At 42.2% G+C, this 9,106-nt stretch overlaps 1 protein-coding gene across 1 annotated transcript; it reads right to left on the minus strand.

The window, feature by feature from the left end:
* Window positions 1-4,207, minus strand: dmrt3a (doublesex and mab-3 related transcription factor 3a). Its single transcript, XM_051951072.1, has 2 exons — window positions 3,393-4,207; window positions 1-1,341 (listed from the first exon to the last, which is right to left on the minus strand). Exons 1-2 carry the CDS (start codon window positions 3,994-3,996, stop codon window positions 320-322), a joined length of 1,626 nt encoding a protein of 541 aa, XP_051807032.1. The 5' UTR covers window positions 3,997-4,207; the 3' UTR covers window positions 1-319.
* Window positions 4,208-9,106: the final 4,899 nt, after the last annotated feature.

Below are 9,106 nucleotides of genomic sequence, written 5' to 3' on the forward strand. Positions count from 1 at the left end.
TCCATTTGGACAACTCAGATTTATTTGGCATACTGGACATGCAGCAGTGATCCTTACAGAGATTTTCACAGTACTAAACATGCTTACATGAAACAGCTGGAGGACTTTCAAAATAAGAGTCTGTTACATTCATCCGTTTTGGTCAAGTCCAGTGACATCTGGAAGCAGGAGGGCGATGGTTGCTATGGTTACCACCACCCGATCAGAGGCTGATTGCTTCACACAGTTCAAGTCAAACAAAACACACAAAGAAACACGCACACCGATGTCCGTTCACGATAATACGTTTTTGGTTCTGTAAAAGTCATCAGCGTCTGGTTCAGGTGGATGAGCTCAGGATGCGGGAGTCTGCGGAGTCAGAGCGCTCTTCGTACTCCTCATCCGGGGAGTAGAGGCCGGGTTTGGGCCCCAGCGAGCAGCTCTCCTCCTGGATGCTGATGCGCTGCTCCTCGGAGGGTCTGGACGGGAGGATGGGCGAGCTGCGGAACACTGAGGCCCCGGGTCCTGCAGGGGCCGCCGGGGAGAACGGAGACACGTACTGAGCCGCCGAGCGGAGCTGGTACTGCTGCTGCAGAGCCATCGTATTCCACAGAGTCACGTCGTTGTGCACGAACGGGCTGGCCTGGCTGCGCGTCAGGGAGTTGCGCAGCATGAGCGGGTAGCGCGTGGGCTGCGGGAAGGACGGGTGCTGCAGGGGGACACCCAGAGCTCCGGTTGGCACCACGCCCGAGGCGGACTCGGACGTGAACCGGAGGGAGTCGGGGACCCGGAAAGCAGAGCCCACCGACCACTTGGCGGAGGAGGACACCGGGTGGTAGGAGCCCAGCGTGTGCTCGAACAGGTGTCCGTTTGAAGGCAGCACCAGCGCGTCCTGGTGCGGGTCGCCGTGAGGGTGCGCGCTCCCGTCGGGGTTCCGGCTGGACAGCAGCACCTCGATGGCCCCCACTAGGTCCCCCCCACAGCCCCGCAGGATGAGCTCCAGCACGGGGGGCTTGTGGGCGGGGAAGATCTTCTTGAGGACCTCCAGCGGCGGCCGGTTGGCTCGAAGGCTGAAGGGCAGGTTGATGGATCCGGCGAGGCCCTCGATCAGGACGCTCTGCTCCCCGGGGCTCACCGGATACTTCTGCGGACTCTCGGCTTTGGCCTCCTTCTCGGCGCTGCCGGACTTGGAGAGGCTGTAGCGGCTCTCCTCCGGGTGTGAGGGGGTTTCTGGAGGCTCCGGGGTGTAGCAGGAGTTTGGTTTGGAGCCCTCCGGGGAGCTGACCGGGTCCTGCTCCTTCTCACTGGAGCTGCCTCCGTTCTCACCTCCAGAAACCTCGTCTGGACCTTCCTCTGTCGGTGCTGCAAGTCAGAAACAGAACTCAAGGAGGATGCACAGGAGGGCAACAAGCGAACCCAATTTGCAAGAAAAGCATGAACAAATTAGCTGGGAAAAGTAAAAAATCATGCATCAAAAATGAGAATGAAATGAGTTGTTTTGATCCAAATGAACAACTATGTCAGCATATCTGGTGCTGATTATTAAATACCACACATTAATTCTGATCTGCACAGAACAACTTATACATTTGCAAAAAAACAAAAACAAAAACAAAAACACAGAAAAAACCTGCAAGAAATTAAGTTTAAATGAAATAAAAATTAAAAATCAACCCAATTCTGAGCTGTATTGACTCACGGTGTGCTTATATTAAGCCTGTTTTTATTGTTTTTAATTGTTAAACACACAGACACCTCCTTTGTGCCCCCATCAAGGAGAAAAATGGAAAGTCTAAACTATGGAAAGCCTAAATACCTTTTTTAAAGAGCCCAGAAATCGGTGTCTTTTCTGTTGGTTCTCCATTAACTTCTCAAATATGAGGCCTAAAATGAGATGCTTTAACAAAAAAACATGCAACAAAACTGACCCACAGTGCAGCCATGTGAATTCTGTGGTTTTTAATTGTGGTCTATTAAATTAATCTGAACTCACTGCACTTCTCAATCCAAACTCCTCTCCCATTAAAAGCCCCAGCAGCCCTCAGGAGGAAAGGTAACATACAATTAATCGCTTGTCTGACACAGCGATGGATGGGGATTTATTCTATTCTCTGCCCTCCAAAGCTGTTAACACAAAGTGCTGACTGTGTGTCATTGAGGAATCTGCCGTCGATGCCTTTTGACCACATTTTGCAAACAGATCGCCTGTTGCTCGGTAACATTTCATCTGAAGTTGACCTCCTGCGAGAAATATGGCGATTATATTCGATTGGTGCTGTCTGCCTCTGATTACTGTAATCTTTTAAAGCACTCAGCTCGGTTTGTCAGGCTGGAAATAAAAGCTGCTGTGGAGGCAGCTCAGAGGAGAGTTTGTGTCCGAATCGATGTTTTACAAAGTGGAGAACAGAAAAACAGGCAAAACGGAATAATCTGTAGAATGAGGCATCATCCTGAATAAGAACTGGGAGCAATATGGAGGATTTAGCTTTTTTAAAATAAAAATCTTAAGAAATATTAATTTGCTCAACGTGAAAGAGGAAAAAGTGCAGAAATTAAATTAGACATTTTGCTGCCTGCAAATAATCACAATATCTCAGAAATACTACAATTGAGTGACTGGATTAAGGTTTTAATATTTTTGTGGCCCTGTGGGAGAAATTCCCTTAGAAACAAAACACACAATTAAAAAATAGATAATATTCAATTAACAATTAAAAAAAGAGTGTAAGAATACATGCCAACTACATCAGGCTGCTTCAAATACAGGAAGAAAAATTGCTACACATTAAAAGCTAAGAAATGTTTTAAAACAAAGCAAATAAATAAAAAGATCCAGTAGATAAATAAATATTTGAAGATATCATGTCAAATTGGCAAAATATTGGATATTTTACTTTTACTATAGTTCGATATTTTTTATTTTATATTAATAATTAATTTACATTATATTTCTCAGCCTCCTGTGCTGCTTTAACATGTGAATTTTCTCCACTAGAAAATTTGTTATTTGAATTAAATTGGTCTTAATAAATATTTTCATTTTAGTTGCTATTTGTGGGATAACTAATGCAAAACTGAGATAAAATGGATTATTTTAGAGGATGAAATATTTCCAAACATGCACAGAACTGGCAGCATCCTTCATCAGAATGACTAATCTTTGAATGCTTTTGCTTTTTCGGGATTGCTGTGACATTTTGAAATCCTAATTAATAGAATTATGACACAATCATTAATTGCACGTTTGTGTTAAACCTTAAATATTTCATTTTTGTGTGGCTTACACGTTTTCAATAAACATGCCCCCCCCAAAAAAAAAAAATCCAAAGCGAAGATAAACTCACACCTTGGCCCATTTCTGTGACTTTAAATAAACCATAATAACGCAGAAAGTTGCCCAGCAGCTCTCCTACCTGAACACGGCTGCCCTCCGGCCTGCACCGGCTCCGAGCTGCTCCACCGCAGCTCCAGCTCCTCGGTCCTGGCCGGGGCCGCCTGGTTCCCCTCGCCGGCCCCCGGCAGGCCGATGCCGGGCAGCACTCTGAGGGACTCCGGGATGAGGCTCTCCAGGCTCTCGTTGGCCTGCTGCCTGCGGAGCGCCACCTGCGCCGCCATGACGCGCTGCCGCTCGATGATGAGGATGCATTTCTCGCAGGTGCAGTCCTTGAAGCGACAGTAGCGCTTGTGGCCTTTGAGCCACGACAGCACGCCGTGGTTCCGGCACCGTGCGCACTTGGGGGTCCTCTGGAGCGGGGCCCGGGGCTGGGACACCGGAGCCCCCATGTAGAGGTAGGGGGACCCGTAGCCATTCATTCTGTCGGAGCGCTTTCCAGGACGCACAAGTTCATCTGCGGAGAGTCGAGGAGGGGCGGGAGTGTTGTTGTCAGCAGCAGCAGTAGTCAGAGAGATGGAGCTTGATGGAACTGCTTTGCTACACGCATGACAGGACGAGGATAAGAGGTGTTGGCTTGTCGTGGAGGATCCACCTTTCCCCCGGCTGACAGCACAGATATGCATCAGGCTGACACGCACTTATGGAGACGAGTAACCAAACGCTGTCAAAGCGGCTGCACGGAAAAAAAGGGAAAAGTCCACGGGAGGCTGAAGTGGATAGGAAAAAAAAAAAAAAAATCAGCCTTCCACTGTGGATCAGATCACCCCCACGTCCCTCTGCGAGATTCACGCGTGTAGAACCAGAACGGTTTGTGCTCTCCGTGTGTTTTCAGCTCTTGATCCTGAACCTGAAGTGAAATGCTGAGCTTCCTGAAATGCACACGTGTAGCTGTTAGTGGGGAGCTGCTACTTTAGCTCCAGAAATGCAACCAGGAAAAGGCCAAACTGCAGGAGAGGCCTGCATGAAACAACCAGGTTAAGAGACAACATGTTCCAGTCTGTGCTTTAGTTTTATTCCCAGACACTGATGTATTAAATTCCAACTGGGAAAATAGAAACTAAATGAGAACAGCATAAATTTCTTTTTATAAAGAGCCTGTGTGTCACCCAGCTGCAGGAATTAGTGCCCTTTCTATCAGTTCCCATTTTATTGTTCAAACATGAGGCAAAAAAATGAAGTGCATTAGAAGTAAACATGCAAGAAAATGCAAAACTGAGATTTAAATTAGTATCAAAAACACCCCAAAATAGAAATTCAAGCTAGTTTAAATCTGAACTCAAGTTTTAGCTGAATATGAAGAATTGGAGCTGTCAAAACAGACATTTACAGGTTGTGTGGTTACAGGGGCTCCTGCATGAAAGGTGTGGCAATTTAAACCCAAAAGAGATTTCAAAATGATTAAAAGACAAACTGTAAGAATTAGTGCCTTTTCTATCAGTTGCCATTTTATTTTTCAAGAATGAGGCAAAACAATGAAGTGCATTATCAGTTAGCATGCAAGAAAATGCTAAACTGAGATTAAAATGAGCAGAAAAACAGCCCATAAGACATGTGCCAGCTACAGTTTAAATCCAAACTCAGGGTTTAGCTGAATCTGAGCTGTCAAAAGGGACATTTTACTGATTGTTTGCAGGATTTCAGGAGCTACTGCATGAAAGGTGTGGCAATTTAAGCACAGGGGAGGTTAAAACTGATGATTAAAAGACAAACTGCAGGAATTAGGGCCTTTTTCTATTGGTTCCCCAAATATGAGAAATTAAATTAAACCCATTAATCAACATGTAACAAAATGTTAAACTGAGGTTAAAATTAGCATCAAAGACACTTGCAACTCAAGTTTTAACTGAATATTAAGAATCTGAGCTGTCAAAACAGACATTTTACAGATTATTTGCAGGATTACTGGAGGTCCTGCATGAAACATGTCAATTTAAGCACAAGTAAGGTTAAAAATGAATTTTAAAAGACAGAACTGCAGAAATCAGGGCATTTTTTGTGTAGATTTTTCAAACGGGGAATTTATACTGAAAAAACTCCACAATAAACACAATTAAAACATGTATTACTAAATATCATTTGACATCAATGCTGTCAACTGTGAAGCAAACATCCAATTAAACATTTATAGAACATTAAAAGGTTAAATGCACAAGTCAAATCAATTCATTGAAATTACAAAATTGAGGGAAAAAAACTGAAAATAGCATGATAAACTCTTAAATGTGCATCAACCTTTAGCCCAAACTCTGAACTAAAATCAAAAATCTCAACTCAGAGTCCCTTTTCTTCAGATATAAAAGGTTAATTTTGAGGAAATAACTCCAGAATACTTAAAGAATCGTCTAACAGCCGAGGCATTCAGGGACACATCCTCCTCTGCTGCCTGCATGCTTCAAGACTTCATTTAGACAAAACGCACGCTGCCTTCTCGCACCTTTTATACAATCGTACATAACTTAGATGATTAGGTCTCTACATGTATAAAAGCCCTTTGGGAACTATGTCGAGGACGCTGATATGTCCCTTCTGCTGGACTAATAGAGGGCATTGAAACATAACACCGGACAAAGCCGGGGCCCATTTCTGACCGTAAAAAAGGTTTATTCAAGCAAATAATGGGATCGGAGCAGCGCGGCTTACAGAGAATAAGAGCACGGTAAACTTCCCCACATGAAGCCCGTCTCCAGGGCTATTAAGCTTTTAATTGGAAAATAGCAGAGGAAATTTCAAGGTGACTAGAGTGGCTTTGCAGTTTGTGCCGGCCGAGTAGATTTGTGGGAGTGGGAGGCTGCGGCTGAACGCATAATAAATTTATTCATGTTGTTCCTTGATAAAGAGTAAAACACAAACCGGAATAAAAGTTTATACCGCAGGCTGCACACACGGATTTCTCTTTTTTAATTCTGATGCAATGTGAGCTCAAGATGCAGAAAGACTCTCACTATGTTTTATATTCTGCACAGTTAAGGTCAAATATATGTACTCTTTATTAGATATGGACTCTGAAGAATTAATGATCAGATCTTCAAGGATTAGAGAGGAAATTAAAATAAATAAAGTGGACAAAGCCTCAAAGCTGTCCCAATGGGTGATTTTAAAGAAATATATTGATATTGGATGACAAAAATGTGAACATTCACTTATTTTAATGCCAATTTTCAAGCATTATCTCAAACTCCTCAGAATTAAATCATTAAAACCTCTTTTCATCACACAGTTTATAAAGCAGAAAGATTAGGCAAATGATTGATTAATCAACCATTTGTATCATTTAAAGTCATTTTTAAAACATTAATGACATTCAATATTTGTCGTCTAACTTCTTAGATTTGATGCTGGAGTTTGAACTGAAGTGTAACTTCAAAGGAGAACCACAATATTCTGGAAATTTGTAGACAAAAGCAATTAACTGAAAACACAAATTGACACCGATGGACATGAAAAATAACTGTTGTAATCATTGTATGCGAGTCTTCAGAAATTTAAAGGCAAGGCAAGTTTATTTATATAGTTCAAAGTGCTTTACATAAACATTAAAAGCAGCAAGGCAGTAAAACAACAGAATAAATTAAAAATGTGTTCAGGTGAAAACGCACAAAAGTGAAAATGGAGGGAAATTCAGACATTTCTTTTTTATTTACCACTTTAATAACCTTTACCAGGCGTATCTTGGAATCTTTTGGTAACTTCTGACTCCAGGTTGTGAGCTTTTAACTCTGGATTTATTCAAAGTTATTTAGTCAAACTTCCTGACTCAACTGATCCTGAAATCTTACAGATTACTTTAAATCAAGCATAAAAACAACTTGGAAAATACCCATCATCAACCTGTCAGTAAATGTGAAAAGATGTTTTTTTTTTTTTTATTAAATATTTCAATCCCAAACTCATCAATAAGTGTAACATGTAATCTGTATGCAATAATATGGAGATAATGTCAAACATTATCACCAGGTTAGTGATGCCATGCCTTCATGTTAGTCTTATAGAATGAATCTTTTCTACATCATTGTGATGTCTGAAGATGTGATTTGACGCTTCGCTTAGCAGTGGTAGAACAGTTTTTTTTTTAAGTTTTAGTTGGTCAACACTCGGGTAGATACTGAACAAAGATTTTGGACAATTTGAGACATTCTGGACAATTTCTGGTGATTTTTGGACGTTGAACGCTAAACTCTAACTGCTTTCTGGCTCACATGCTTTTGAGGATGAAAATATGAAAAATGTCTCACTTCTGAAAACATGAAATTTTCAAAGTCAGCCAAAATATTTCATAGTTTTGGGTCCCAGAATAAGTAACTCTGACTTAAATCTGACTAAGAAATGGAAAAAAAACATGATTCAAATAATTCAGAATCAAGATGAAGTTTTAACTGTATCAATACTTTTTACTACACTACATCTCTCTGGCAGCTTTATTCTTTTACCAAACCTTCACGTTACATTTCACCCCCCCTCCCGTCTCAGATGAAACTAGATGAACCACGGTTGTTATTGGGTGAAACTAACAAAAACTGCACAAACAGAAAACTGGGTTCTGTGGTCTAAAAGAGGACAGTGTGTGGTTAAATACCACTAAATCTACCAAGGTGGTAAACCAAACAAAAACTAAAACCCCTTTAAAGAAAAACATTCCCCAAAACAAAGTAAAGAAGTGCTGGGTTCTGTGCACTGACACAACACAAACAGTTAGGTTTCCATAAGAAGACTGACTGATGGTGTCAAACCTTCCAGGTCACCTACCCACAGCCATCTGAGCAGTTGGGAGATCCCTCCTTATATCCCCGCCCAGCTGATTGGTAACAGCACACAGCCGAGCTCAGTCTCACAGGTGCAGCAGATTGAGTTAATCTGAGAGCCAGGCTGGGAACTTTCCAAGTCCAGAACGTACAAAACATGAAGTATGATCATTAAAGTCCAGCTGATGCCTTCACTACACACCAAACTGCTCAGTAAAGACACTAAGAGCTGATTGGCAACATCATTCTTGTAAAACTTCATGTTTTCAGCTTCTGAATTGCACACATTTGTTGCCCTTTTAAATAGTTTTCATTGATTTTTGACAGTTTTGAGGTTTTTTTCCTACCAAAACAAGCACTATGATGTGAACTTTGCTGGCATTTTATACCAGAATTTGTACGAACCAAACGGTCATTAGCTTTTTCTTAGACAAAATACCGGATTATTAGTGCTCCTGGGTCAGGAGAAAAGTGTAATTTCACAAGACCAAAGAGAAGACGACCCGTTAGAGATGTTGTTGTACTCCAGCAGTGCAAATTTATGTATATTAACGGAGGCAATGTGTATTTTGAAGCCTCTTGATCTACTTTAAATCTACTGTTTTTGTGCTTCATGAATGCCGTCAAGTCCTGATCTTGATTTCACAGATTTTCATACGTGTTTATGGCACAAAATCAAGTATTAAAGTGTTGGCAAGAGAGAGAAAGAACCACTTTTCATGCCAATGACTCCACGTCTGAGATCTCATGTTTATATGATGTGAGGGAACCCCCCAGAGCCGACCCCTGCCCACTGTGGTCATTATCAGGCGCTGATTGGGGGCGTCGCTGCCACTCACAGTTCTGTCACACAAACGCTGATTTAAGTTTCCCTGGAGAGGCGGGACACCGAGCCCCCACAGAGGAATTAGCCGGACGTTTTCAGAAAGAACAGAACATCGGTCAGACGTCAGCCTCCAGGGGAAAAAAAATAAAGGAGAAGTCTGTGTTTGTT

Source organism: Acanthochromis polyacanthus, chromosome 7, assembly GCF_021347895.1.
Source record: "Acanthochromis polyacanthus isolate Apoly-LR-REF ecotype Palm Island chromosome 7, KAUST_Apoly_ChrSc, whole genome shotgun sequence".
NCBI lineage: Eukaryota > Metazoa > Chordata > Actinopteri > Pomacentridae > Acanthochromis > Acanthochromis polyacanthus.

Coding starts and splice junctions, on each gene's coding strand:
- dmrt3a (XM_051951072.1), bottom strand. CDS start 3,996: ATGCATATCTGTGCTGTCAGCCGGGGGAAAGGTGGATCCTCCACGACA. Junction 1,342..3,392: donor CGGAGGGCAGCCGTGTTCAG/GTAGGAGAGCTG, acceptor TCTGACTTGCAG/CACCGACAGAGGAAGGTCCA.